Source organism: Capra hircus, chromosome 10 (genome assembly GCF_001704415.2).
Source record: "Capra hircus breed San Clemente chromosome 10, ASM170441v1, whole genome shotgun sequence".
NCBI lineage: Eukaryota > Metazoa > Chordata > Mammalia > Artiodactyla > Bovidae > Capra > Capra hircus.
Window position 1 is genome coordinate 90,235,596 of NC_030817.1, and position 13,381 is coordinate 90,248,976.

The 13,381-nt window shown below is 45.1% G+C and overlaps 1 protein-coding gene across 1 annotated transcript in view; it reads right to left on the minus strand.

The window, feature by feature from the left end:
- The window catches only part of THBS4 (thrombospondin 4), a 53,827-nt gene that overhangs the window by 13,278 nt on the left and 27,168 nt on the right, over nucleotides 1-13,381 (minus strand). The window contains exons 4-11 of the mRNA XM_018053668.1: nucleotides 11,956-12,064; nucleotides 11,489-11,571; nucleotides 11,073-11,124; nucleotides 10,647-10,849; nucleotides 8,886-9,023; nucleotides 6,578-6,646; nucleotides 3,915-4,067; nucleotides 512-616 (exon numbers count right to left, since the gene is read on the minus strand). Coding sequence (XP_017909157.1) covers nucleotides 512-616; nucleotides 3,915-4,067; nucleotides 6,578-6,646; nucleotides 8,886-9,023; nucleotides 10,647-10,849; nucleotides 11,073-11,124; nucleotides 11,489-11,571; nucleotides 11,956-12,064 — 912 coding nt within the window. The remainder of the gene's footprint in view (nucleotides 1-511; nucleotides 617-3,914; nucleotides 4,068-6,577; nucleotides 6,647-8,885; nucleotides 9,024-10,646; nucleotides 10,850-11,072; nucleotides 11,125-11,488; nucleotides 11,572-11,955; nucleotides 12,065-13,381) is intronic.

Here is a 13,381-nt window from a genome sequence, read left to right on the forward strand (position 1 = left end):
TTTTAACGGACAAAATTGTAAGACATTTAAAATGTATAATGTGATAATTTGATACATGTGTATATTGTGAAGTGATGCCTCCACTGATTTCATTAACATATCTATCACCTTACATATTTATCCCCATCTTTATTTTGCTGAGAACATGTAAGCTCTACCCTTAGCAAATTTCAAGCATACAATACAGTTGTTAACTACATTAGATCCACAGATCTTATTCACCTCAGAATGGATAGTTTGTACCCTTTTACCAACTTCTCCCCATTTCCCCACCCCATCTCCATCTAAATCAACAACTATTTCTGACCTCAACACACTGCACCTATCTGACTTTTGTCAATGGCTGTTTTGCTACATTTGAGACTCGGCTACTTTAAAAATACAATTCTGAATGGAACCCACAGAACCTCTCCCCCGTATAAGATGTGGCTCTGGAAAGCCACAGAGCACGTGTGCATATGTGCTTGCGTGTGTATGTTTGCGTGTGTTTTCTCCTGCTCGTCCCCCTCACCTTTTTGCAGTTTCTGGCCGAGCATGGCAGTTCCTCATCAGGGTAACTGTCAATGTCCACATCCTTTCCACAGATGTAGCCGTCACCAGCCCAGCCGACCCCACACTGTGAAGAGAAAGCCTGTCAAAAGCCCAGGCACTGAGCCTGGTTGGGAGGATGGGGCTTACAAGGGCCTCTGCTCCCGTACACAGGCCCAGAGGGAGGGCCCGGAGCCAGGAGGCTTTGTTGGTAGGACTTTAAAACTATTAAGCTGTGTTTTGAATATTATAGTCTAATGGTTCAAAATTCAAAAGGCAGAGTGAAAGCTCCTTCCTGCTCCTGGGCTCAGGAATCCAGGCAATCCACTCTTCTGAATACTTTCAGAGACATGCTGGGCAGAGACCAGCAAACACAAATTCTTTTCCTTTTTTTTTGATCCTTTAGCACAACTGGTAGCACACATGTATACTACTCTGCACCTTGAGTTTTAAAAATTAACATGACATCTCGGGACTCCATATCACTGCGTGTAGATTTGTGTCATTCTTTTTAATGGGCACAGATGTATTATACATCAGTTGGAATACATGTGCCTTAATTAATTCAACTAGTCCCCTACTGGTGGGCGTCAAGTTGTTAAAACCTTTCTCTATTGCAAACAATGCTGCCACAAAGAATTCTAGTACATTTGTCTTTCTGCACATTTGACAAATTCTAGTACATCTGACCTTCTGGTTTCTTAGTGTGAAATTCCTGGTTCAAGTGTATTTATTTATATTAATATTTGTAATTTGGGATTTTTGTCAAAACATTCTCCAGGGGAAATAAATGCACACATGGGGAGAGAGGCCATTGAGGCACTTTGCTTATCATCTTGGCGCCGTACCTCTGTATCTAATGGTCTTCTAGATCAATTTCCACCACACAGGGAACCTTCCAAGGTGCTTAACCTCTATTCATATCCCCTAACAGGAGAAGACTCTTGAGAGTCCCTTGGACTACAAGGAGATCCAACCAGTCCATTCTGAAGGAGATCAGCCCTGGGATTTCTTTGGAAGGAATGATGCTAAAGCTGAAACTCCAGTACTTTGGCCACCTCATGCAAAGAGTCGACTCATTGGCAAAGACTCTGATGCTGGGAGGGATTGGGGGCAGGAGGAGAAGGGGATGACCAAGGATGAGATGGCTGGATGGCATCACTGATTCGATGGACATGAGCCTGAGTGAACTCTGGGAGTTGGTGATGGACAGGGAGGCCTGGCGTGCTGCAATTCATGGGGTCGTAAAGAGCTGGACACGACTGAGTGACTGAATTAAACTGAACTGAACAGGAGAAGGTTCCCACAGGTGCGTTGCTGGGACTGTGCATTCTCTATTTTTCTGAAAAAGTCTACCCAAGTTGCCTGCCACCACCAGCTGCTGAGGGCAAGCCTTCATTGCTAGTAGAATAGGCATTAAAGTAACAGTTATTCCAGACCAGACTCTATAGGCATTTTCTCCAGTCCTTACAGTGATGGTACAAGGTCATCATTACCCAATTTTACAAAAGAGTCAACTTAGAGCAGCGAAGTCCCTTGCCCAAGGTCTCAGGGCTGGGACTTGAACTCAAGACTGTCCCAGTTCAATGTCTTCTGCCATATGTATTTGGGTAACATGAGTTCTCCCCCTCATATCCATATCCTAGTGGGCCCGGTTAAAGAATGAATGATAAACCTAAGAGAAAGGCAATCCTTCCATAAGGGTGTCCGGGGTATGAGGTGGTCCCTGAAGCTCAGCCCAGGAGCAGGATAGGTACCTGAAGGAACAGGCAGAACAGAAGGGACAAGGGACAAAGCGGCCTGGAAAAGTAACAAGGAGCCAGTGAGGTGGGGGAGGGAGGAGGGGTAAGAGTCTGGGGAACAGCGTCAGGGCCAAGGGAAAAGAAACTTGACACGAGTTAACGTTACATTTCCTGCCCTCATTAATCAAAATAAGGTGATTTAAGACTTCCTAGGCTGCAGCCTGTCTGCTCTCAATCACGTACACCCCTCTTCCGCAACCAGAGACACGGAAGGCAGGGTTCCAAAGACACCCCTCCCATAACTACCCTTATTTCCGCTCAGTTGTTTCAGCAGGGCCTTTAGAAGGCCTGGAAAGCACACCCATGGGGGCATCGTCCTTGACTCATTTTAATGAAGAAAAAAATTTCCTCTAGGAACAAATACGTTTTTAATGAGCCATTTTCTGACAGATTAAATTATTTTAGTAGTCACTCCAAGTGTATTAATCCTTCACCATCTGTCGCTGGGCCTTATTACGAATTCAAAAACACATTAAGAGCCCCATCACCCACCATCCCAGGGGAGTCGTTAATTTGTTCACAAAAGATGAGGATTTAAACACAGATATATGCTTGCCTCTCAATGGGAATAAACAAGCCCCACTGATAGGAATTAAAGAAATTGTTGGGTTTTTTTCTCCCCCTTCAACCCAGGTCATTCCCTTGTCAGTACCTTGTACAAATTACTTGTACCACTGGAGAGAGGGGATGGTATTACAGTTATTTCTTTAACTTGGTTTTGAGTCTCCTCATTCTTCCTATTTGAAAGCCATATGCTCACAGTAGAAAATTTTGAGAACAAAAAGGTAAAGAAGTCCGAGGTATGAAGAAGGGAGAAGTCTCCCAGAATCCATCCTGCTGCTTAGGCTGACTGCTACACCAGACTCTAAGGGGCCTGCCTCCCCAGGGAGGAAGCAGGATGTGAACAGCTGAAGACGGATTATTTAGCCATGTCTAGAAGCCCCCCAGTCCCCAGCACTCCGGGGCTGGGGGTTTGGGGACGGATGGCAGTAACAAGCTCCATTCCTCACCAAGGGCCCACTCCACACCTGAGTGGTGGGAGACCCTCGCGAGGCTGAAGTGCCCTGCCCTCCCCTCCCCAGGCGGTTCCCGGGCCGGGAGCTGCATGGGAAGGAGAGTGCTCAGGAGCTCCTCTTGAGCCTGGCGGAGGCAGGCACAGAGAACAGCTGGTGCTGTGGAAGGTGGAGGGTTTACTCAGGGCAGTTCATCTCCCGGAGTGTCAGGCCAGACTTGGAAACTGGATGTCCTTGGGGCGAGGACAATGAGGAAGGGCAGTGTGCTCATGTAAACCAGCAGCTTATCGAGAGACTAGTCGAGGGAAGCCATCTCCCCCCGGTCCTGGGGCTCACCTCCTGGGCCTCCCACAGAGGGTGTATGGGAGCTGGGGCTCCACCACCAACCTGCCCAGGAAGACGGTGTTGACCCACGGTCAAGAGAGAGCAAAGGTGGCTGATGGTTAGGTGACTTCAGATTGCTCCCCACAAACTTCAGCTGCCTCTGTTACAGCCAATCCTTCGTTTATTTTGATGGAATTGCTTTCGTTTTTGAGTACTTTTACTCTGAAGCAAGCAGCAGATTACTTACCACACACGTCACATCCCCCTGCCTCTCTTCGATGCACTGGGCGTTCACACTGCAAGGGTTCAGTTCTGGATCTCTGCAGTTTCTTTCCATTTTGCATCCCCTCATCTGATCACCGATGTACCCTGGTTTGCAAGGCCCACAGCGATAAGATCCCTGCAAGGAGCAGAGCGAGACGATGTTCAGACCTGGGAGCAAAGGGCCTATGGTGGTGTCTATTTGTCCATGGACTTGATGATGCCAGGATGAAGTGAGCCCCATGCCTGCCTCTGTAATGTGTGTGTCTTATAACATTGTGTGAATATTGAGGGAGACACCAGCAGACTGGAAGCCACAGCCGGCCACAGAGACATGAGAGAACAGAACCAAAGGCAGAAGGCTGGCTGGGGAGCTGCTTGGTCTTGCCAGCTCCACTGTGGAGGACAAGGAAGAAAGGGGTGAAAACCTGAATGAAGCCCTGGGAGGTGGAGAGAGAGAATTTACTGTGTTTGGACAAAGGGTATGGTTTGGTTAAAAGGCAAGTTAGAAAAAAAATGTTTATTATTATTATTATTTTTTTTAATCAAGCGATGGACAGAGAACTGTTGGTGGCCTAGCACTGAGGATTTTTTATGAGGTGGGCTGGTGTGGAAGAAGCCTGGCAAATGAGCTGTCAGGTCCATTGGGATAGCACTTCCAAGGCAAGCCTGACTTTTTTTTTAAAGACAGCTTTACCGAGATAGAATTTACATACCATGAAAGACACCCATGTAAAGTATACAATTCAATGATTTTAATCACAACTCCTTAATCACTAAGCACAAAAGATGCTCTCCAGTGATTTTTTAAAAATATTTATTTGTTTGGCTGTGTGGGGTCTTAGCTGTGGCATACACGATCTTCAGCTGCACCACGTGGGAGCTGGCTCTCTCACCAGATATAGCACCCAGGCCCTCTGCATTGGGAACAGGGAGTCTTAGCCACTGGACCACCAGGGAAGGTCCTTTTTTTTTTTTTTTTTCCTGCACCGCAGGGCTTGTGGGACCTTAGTTCCCTAACCAGGGATTGAACCCGGGCCCTGGAAGAGACCTACCCACTGGACTGCCAGGAAATTCCCTCCAGTGATATTTCTTGGTCTGTTAGCCTCACTGGACCACAGCCTTTGGTCAGTTCTCTGCTTTTCTTTGCTCCTCTGCTCGCCTTCCTTTGCCTACTTGTTCATTTTTGAGGTTCTCTAGAGTTCTACTTTCTAGACAATTCCACTGCCTACTTTTCTCCTCCCAGGGTGGCTTTAGTTATTATCTTCATGTCAGTGTCTCCCAGATCTATCTCTGCAGACTAGCTCTCTCCTGGTAAAAAGCTAAGAAGCAGTAAGTCCCAGTATATTAGCAGGCAGTGTCAGGAATAAAAACGGTTCTGCAGGCAAACTGGACATCTTATGAGATGTGTGGTCTTTGCCTAATTATTTAACTTTACTGGGCCTCAGCTCCTTCAGCTGTGAAATGGGAATAATGATAGTGCCTACTGACAGATTGTTGTAAGGATTAAAGTAAATGGCAATATTTATAAAGTGCTTTGACATATAAGGAAACTAGGAACCTAGAGATTAAAAATCTTTCCCAGGAACATACAGTGAGTGAGAAGCAGTGATGTTGTTTAGTTGTGCAGTCCTGTCCGACTCTTTGCGACCCCATGGACTGTAGCCCACCAGGCTCCTCGGTCCATGGGATTTCTGAGGCAAGAGTATGTGGAGTGGGTTGCTATTTCCTTCTCCAGGGGATCTTCTGTCCCAGGGATTGAACCCATATCTCCTTCATTGGCAGGTGGATTTTTTTTACTGCTGAACCACCAGGGAAGCAAGAGGCAGCGGTAGCTGGAGCCACTAGTTCTTTCCTGACAGTCTATTCTGATATATCTATCATCCTGAAAAAGTCAACAGAACTTCCAGAAATAAAACCCTTTTCCAAAGAGTTAAATTTAGACCCCTAAGTGTTAAACAGTTTAATTTAATACAAATGACTTTTGAGAAGTTCTGTGAAAACAATGAATACCATTTGGGAACTGTCACCAGTAAAATGCCTATTCTGGAATACTCAACTATTAATACAAAACTAAGAAGCTCTTCCTATTTAACAAATATAAGAATGATAATATTTTATTAAATAAACATTCATCCGAAAGCCCAACACTGCAACTTTGAGAGATGGTAAAGAACAAGTTTGGCATTCTGAAAATGATTATTTTGGACACGCTACTCTTGCTTGCAAGATCTTAGTTCCTGGACCAGGGACTGAACCTGCGTCCTCAACATTGAAAGCACAGAGTCCTAACCACTGGACTGTCAGGGAATTCCATCATAAAGTTATTCTTATATAAAAAATTACTTATCCATTACTCTTACAGTAAAAACTCTTTCAGCACAAAACTTTTTATTTTGTGGCTATGCTGCACAGCATGTGGGATCTTAGTTCCTCAACCATGGACTGAACCCGTAACCCCTGCATTGAAAGTGTCAAGCCTTAACCACTGGACTACCAGGGAAGCCCCTCAGCACAAATTTTTATCCTCATTTGCAAATCAAATCTATTATGCCCATATGTTCTCTACTGCCTTGGGGTTATGATTTACAGACACACACTTGTTTTAATAACTGGGCTTCAGTAACAAGAGCCATGAAACATACTTACCAAAGTGTTAATACAGATAGAATTGAGAACACACGCTCCGTTTCGACACTCATCAACATCAGCGCAGACCTAGCGTGGAAGAGTTGAAAGAGGCGCACTGTTTAAGTAGACAGGCAAATACATTTTGCTTTGTTTTGACATCTTTGGTTGAAGCAACGACATGGACTCTCAGAGTGGCTGGTCATCAGAGCACCGTTTCGGCCATCTCCCTGTGTTTGCATTGGTCTGGGCTCAACCTAATTCCAAGTGATAGTTGACTCCTTGGTATTTAAAGTTGTTCAGAATCTTAACATGACTAGCCTACTCCACAACTTCAGGAAGGTTCTGCTTTATTCTGCCTGGGACTCATGCACTTCTTCTTCTCAAGGATTCCTATCTTTACTCAGTTCTGAAAAATCCTTAGTTCCCATCTGCTCCTGTTCCTTCTATTCCTTCTTTGTAACTACACTTAAAGAAATATTAGACTTTCCTAATCTCTTTTGACCCTTAACCTCTCATCCCTGTTTTCCATATTTTTCTTTCTCTGTGCTATATTCCAGATGATTTCCTTAGACACACCTTCTAGACAATAAACGCCCTGCTAGCTGTTTTGCTCATCTATTTTATTTTTGATGTCAGTTATTATGTTTTTCACTGAATAAATTTTACTTGGTTATTTTTTAAAACCTGATTATATATATATTTTTCCAACATTTCCCTATCCCTTAACTATGGCATCTATTTTTTCCTTTTCTCCTTCTGAACTCACTTTATATTTGTCATGTCTCCTCAGGGTAGCTTCTTTATATAAATTACATTTTTGTTTATGAGTATATCCTTAGTGGCCTTGCTTTTGCGTGAGGGTGTCCCACGGGCCCTGAGTTTTGGAGTCTCTTCATAAAGTGATATCAGCCAGGGCCCTGGGGATTTTACTTCTCTAAGGCTATAGTTTTTATGTCAATTTTGGGGCTTGTTTCTGCATGCTATGTCTAACACAGATTCAGAGCTCACAACTTTATGTTGTACAAGCTCAGAGCTTTGATTTGCTGTGGGGAACCATGATTTGCTGTCAACCATGTCCCAAAACTGACATCGAGCTTCCTGTTGATTTGCAGGGGGATGGCTAGGGAAGTTTTTTCATCTCCTTGTAATGAGGACGGTAGCTCTTTGAGGCTTCTGGCTTTCTTCAGAGGTATTAGGTCTTTCCAGAAGTATCTGCTATACCCACATAGTGCATGAACCCCAGTTTCCCACTTGGAGGGCCTATACCCATCTTCCACCTCCCATGAGCTGCTGCGGCGTCAGCTTCCATCTACAGCTCTGATTCCGAGTTCCCACTTTGTTTCTAGAACCTGCACATTTCCTTGTATTTCTTTTGATATTGGTCATGCATTAAAATTTGTTGTTAAATGTTAGCGAGTTGGCTCCCTTCGACTTGAGTTCCTTCTACCATACTGGAAATCCTCTGGAAGGGCTCCTTCCTAGCTTACATAAGGCACCTTCTATTTCTTCTTGTCTGTTTCCCTTGGCTTAGCCTTGACGATTCTGTCTTTACAGAAGAGGAAGTAAAGCTTTAGGTCATTACTCTAATGACTTCTTGCCATCCCTGTGTGTCTAGCTTGGCTCCTTTTTCCAGCCTAAAAATGATGCCCTCTAGAATTCTTTGATAGGCAGCTAGGAAATAATGAACCTCTGTCCTCTTCAAAGCGAATAATTTCCCTAAGGTAGTAAAATATATTTATAGACCAACCATTTTTAAGGGCTGAATACATCAGAAAGAATTTCACAGTCAGTCAGTTAAATAATGACCAGGATGTAGTAGAACATCGAGAAATAAATGGAGACTGTCACAAACTGCTCAAGAGCTTTATGGCAATTTACAGCTGACATAAGAAGAAAGGGGGTTTCCCCCAGGGGATTACTTCTACTCTTGAAATCCTCTCATCTCTAAAACAGCTTCTGATCAGCAACAATGACTCTATAGACATGACCTAATTTTTCAAAGCTTTTATTTGTTTCCCCAGTTCTTAAGTTATTGTGTCACTAATCGTTCAAATGGCTACCAAGAAAATAAGCCCAGATCCAGCCACACATCCGGTCTCAATGCCCTCACTGCTTTTCTAAAGATACTCGATGATCCCAGTTGACTAGTTTGCTCCTCACCAGCCTTGATGGACACGTATATTCAGAAATGAGTTGGAAAAACCTGCTAACGTGCCCATAGTGCCTAAGGACATTCCACACACCCTTGTGGAATGGAAAGAGACAGGAACCAACCAAAGGTTTCCTGTTGGCGATTAAAGAGCAAAAGACCACCACTTCAGCCCACCTGCTTGTTTGTCTTGGCGAAATTGATCCCAACGCCCTGCAGCAGGGGCCCCGTGAAGCCCACCGGGCAGGCATCACATCTGAAGCCAGGAGCCAGGTTTACACAGCGCACGCCAGGATAGCAGGGGTGGTATTTGCACTAGAGAGAAACAAAAATTCAGTCTGTGGCCACAGGGAGAACACACGCTCAAATATCTGTTCATCTCTTTGCACAAACTTATGGAATCACTTAACTATCCATTTTGGGGGGGCTGAAATGATCAAAGGCAATAAAGGCTTCCAATTTCATAGTGACTCATAGAATCTCTGACCCACACAGCCTGGAGGTTACCTTGCTGTGAGCTTCGCTATAATATAGAATGAAGCACAGCCGAGTGGAAAGGGCCCTAATGTTAACCAGTCCACCTTCCAGGGCAAACTCCCTGATATTGTAAACTTGGAATTTAAAAATGTCTGGGAGAGAACGGTGCTCCTGGACCACTTGTCAGGTGGCCACGGAGTCCAAAGGCATTATTAAAGCAACTGCTCAAAGAAAAAGACCCTAAGAAGATCAAGGCAGGGCAGCTTGGTCTTCAGTAAGACATGGTTCATCAGGGGCTGTTCCTGACTTTGGACCCCATCGAGCCCATGGCTGCTGCACGGCTCTCACAGTCTAGGAGATTCATTCTTCTCTTTTTTTTAAAGTCACTTCAACTAATGTAAAAAACATGACCACTTCCTGCCCTTTCAAAAGAAGGAAAATTCCAGTTCACAGATAAGAACCACATGCAGTTCTGGGAAACATGTGCAGATGCTCTTCCAAAGGAGGGATGACTAGAGATCGTCTTGATTGCTTACTACCTGGGGTGGTAATCGGCTACCACAAGTCTGTAGGATGCATGTAAGCTAAGCTCCTTCCAGGCTTCCTCTGGCCTGAAAGTGTGAAAGTGTTAGTTGCTCAGTTGTGACTGACTCTTTGCAACCCCATGGACTATAATCTGCCGGGCTCCTCTGTCCATGGGGTTCTCCAGGCAAGAATACTGGAGTGGGTGGCCATTCCCTTGCCCAGGGGATCTTCCTGACCGGGGGATTGAATCCCGGTCTCCTGCATTGCCGGTAGATTCTTTACCATCTGATGGAAAGACAAAGGCAGATGCTGGGGGCAGCCTTGCCACCCACTATGAACACTGCCTTCCTCGAGACTGGACCAGTGATTGGATAACTATTGTCTTGAAACAGTCTCTGTCAGAGGCTTTGGCAGTTGGCCAAACAGCCTGTATTTGCCCTATATGTCTTTCTGGCTCGGTCTCTGGGCACATTTGGTTACTCAGAGATTATGGGGCCTCCTCAAAAGATCTTGTTGGTTTGAGATTCCTCTCACTCCTGGAAGCCTTAAGAAATCAGTTGCAACCCCTAAAATATACCCTGATGCAGATCGTTCCCTTTCCACATTCATACGTGTACAATAAAATCACAGTAGTGCCAGAGACTGCTTATGAGAATCAGCGGTAGAGTCGAAGGCTGAAATCTCAGCATTGCAGCAACAGGGACCGCCGCGGCGGGAAGCCCAGACAGGAGGTACAATGAAGGCGGCCACAACCGTAGGTCGCACCTCCGCCTCCCCACCACCCATGGGTCTCTGAAGATTCCCGAGGGAGTCGTTTTTATGTGGCCTGGAGGTCAACCCAAGTCAGCCCTCGGTTATCGACCTGGCCTCTCTTCCCATAAGCCGTAGGCTGTATGCGATACCGAGGGAGGCCCCTCTGTCTGGCTGACTGTTCACCTCATCGACGTCGGAACAGGCGATCCCATTTCCTGTGTAGCCCTCGGGGCAGGGTCCGCATTGAAAGCCGTCTCTGGTGTCGGTGCATCGCACGCCGCGGAAACACGGGTTGGAATCACAGCGGCGCACTGGGGGTGTTGGGGATGCCGCGGGCACCACGGGTATCAGGGTGTTGGGGGTGGGAGACTGAAAGCTCAGAGGACCTAGACAAAAACCATCATCCACAGGTTTCCAAACCACCAAGAAAATAGAGCTGATACAGGATGTGGTTCAGCTTCCCGGTGAGTTTCTTTTCCCTTCCCTCCACCTCGGTGCCAAACCTCCACAGACCGCAGCCTGCGGAGCCCCCCCACCCACCGAGGCCCTTCGCAGTCCGCACTTGCTGGTCCAACTCAGAAGCGTGCCAGTTACTAGAAAAGCACTTACCGCAAGCCTGGCATTCGGCTATGGTGTTTCGCAAAAATGTTGTTTCCTTGACCTTTAGAAATGGGAAGGGGAAAAAAAAAAAAGATGGAAAAGGAGTACCTGATGTATAATCCAGGAATGAAAGAATCCGTGAGTGGCCAACTATGAAACAGAGCCTAAAGGAATGTTAACACGGCCCTGGGTGGCTCCCATTCGGCCTGGAGCCCCATTCTGCCTGGAGCCCAGCTATGTTTACCATCCGACGGCCCCCTAGTTTCAGAGCCCTTCCAGCAGAGCCCCAGGGCGGCAGGCTGCATGGGGCCACCTGAGGTCTGGCTCTAGGCCCTTCCCTGACTCTGCAGGCCTGCAGCGCTATCAGCTCCAACAGACAGCGTCTCTGTTACAGGGCTTTTCTGATGGTCCATCCAGCTTGTTACCTGCTGTCTCAGAAGATCCTTCACCTCTCCCAGTAGTTGGTTTAGTTGTGACATCTGCCCCAAGAACTGCCGATTAAAGTCTCCTGTAGGAACAGCGGAAGGAAAGGAGCGTCAGAAAGTGACAGCTATTTCTACAGTGACTCAAAAACAAATGATTTCCCAGAGAATTATCATGATGAAAAACTCAGGGTATGAGAATCTAACATGGGGTAAAATTCATCTAATTCGCCTAAAAAATAATGATAATGATGCCACAGCTCTAGTTAGTCCAAATTCTTATGAGTTATACAAACACAAGTGCGACGAAGATACCTCTTGCCCTGCACTTTGGCACAAAAGCCTGATTTCTGTAGACACATCCTATAGGACTGCCCTGCTGACAGCCCACCCTGCAGGGATAGGACCCAGCCCATCACAGGCCTGGGGGTTTATTGATGGAGGTGAGCAAATGGCCTGAGAACACACACCTGTGTTTGTGGTGGCCAGTGGCTCACTCTGCTGCAGGAAGCAGTCTTGCAGGCTGGCCACCTGGATCAGCGAGCCTCTCACCACCAGTTTCAGCTCTTCCAAAGAGTCCTGGAAGAAATTGGATTCATACCACACATTGGTGGTGCCATTCAAAAGCCAGTGGGCATGCAGACTCACACAATTTTCATAACACAGTAGGCCTGAATACTTGGACTCTGACATCTTACATAATTTTGTGGGTTTGCATTTTTTCCTGAAGCTCGCGAGCCCTGCCCTTCTGACTGAAGCAAATATGGAAGCAGCCAGCAGCTTAGGAGAGTGCTGGCATCCAGTGTGGTCTTGATGAGAGTTCATCAAGGCGACTTGGAGAAAAGAAAAGGCCCTTTTCCTTCACGGTAAACAAGTTCTTTTGTGGTAGGAGCCTCTTAAGAATTGTCTGTTTATGGAGTTTAGACTGCAATGAATAAGACATTGATCCCAATTTTAAACCCTATTATTTTTAGGATGTCTTGGCTCCAGGTTTTAGCAAAGTCTCTGGTTTCCTTGTATTATGAGAAAGAATACACAGTATATTCTATGATGTATATTGTTGTACATTTTCATGTATTTTCATATTACTGGATGATAACAGTCATTCATTGTTGGTCATCAAGTTACTATTCTCACCCCTTAATTTTGTAGCTTTTACTTGTACCCATTATTTTATACACAGATGATAGAAAACGTTTATGTTAACTGCTGATGTAAGGTCTTCATCCTTATTTTAGACATGAGTGTGCTGAGGATTTTCAGAGGCACTCTGCTTTTCAATTTAGTTAAGATGTGTGCAACACGTTTTATGTAACAGATATTGTGTTGGAACCAGACCATAAGCTCTATGGAGGCCATGACTATTTTGCCAGCTATGAGATACCTAATGCCTAGAATGTGCATATTGACTGACTGACTGAGTAAATGAGAAGATGAATATGAAGACAGAGCATTGTGGTCCTTGCTGACAATCTAAGGAAGTAGAATTTGGGGGGGAAAAAAATCCAAAAAATTCCATCCACTTCTGATGACCTTTGCTTTTAGAAATTGACTTATTTGGTGGTGGATAGTAATTGCTGAAATAGAGACATAATTTCTGACTGTCATTCTATCTGGGCTACTTTGGGGATTCAGAAATAAAATTTAGCATATCTTTCCATTAATTTTTTTCTCTTTCTATAAATCTATACTATATATATATACTATATATATATATCTTTTCTCTCTCCAAACCTAGATTTTAGTCTTGAAATTTCTGCTTGAAAATGCTCTCCATATTTTAAGCACAAATTCTAGTATCTGATTCACAGTTTTTATATCAGTATCTAAAGTTTCTCAGCATTCCTAGTTATAACCGAAATTGCTGTTTATAACCTGCTTCTTTGTACAAAGGGC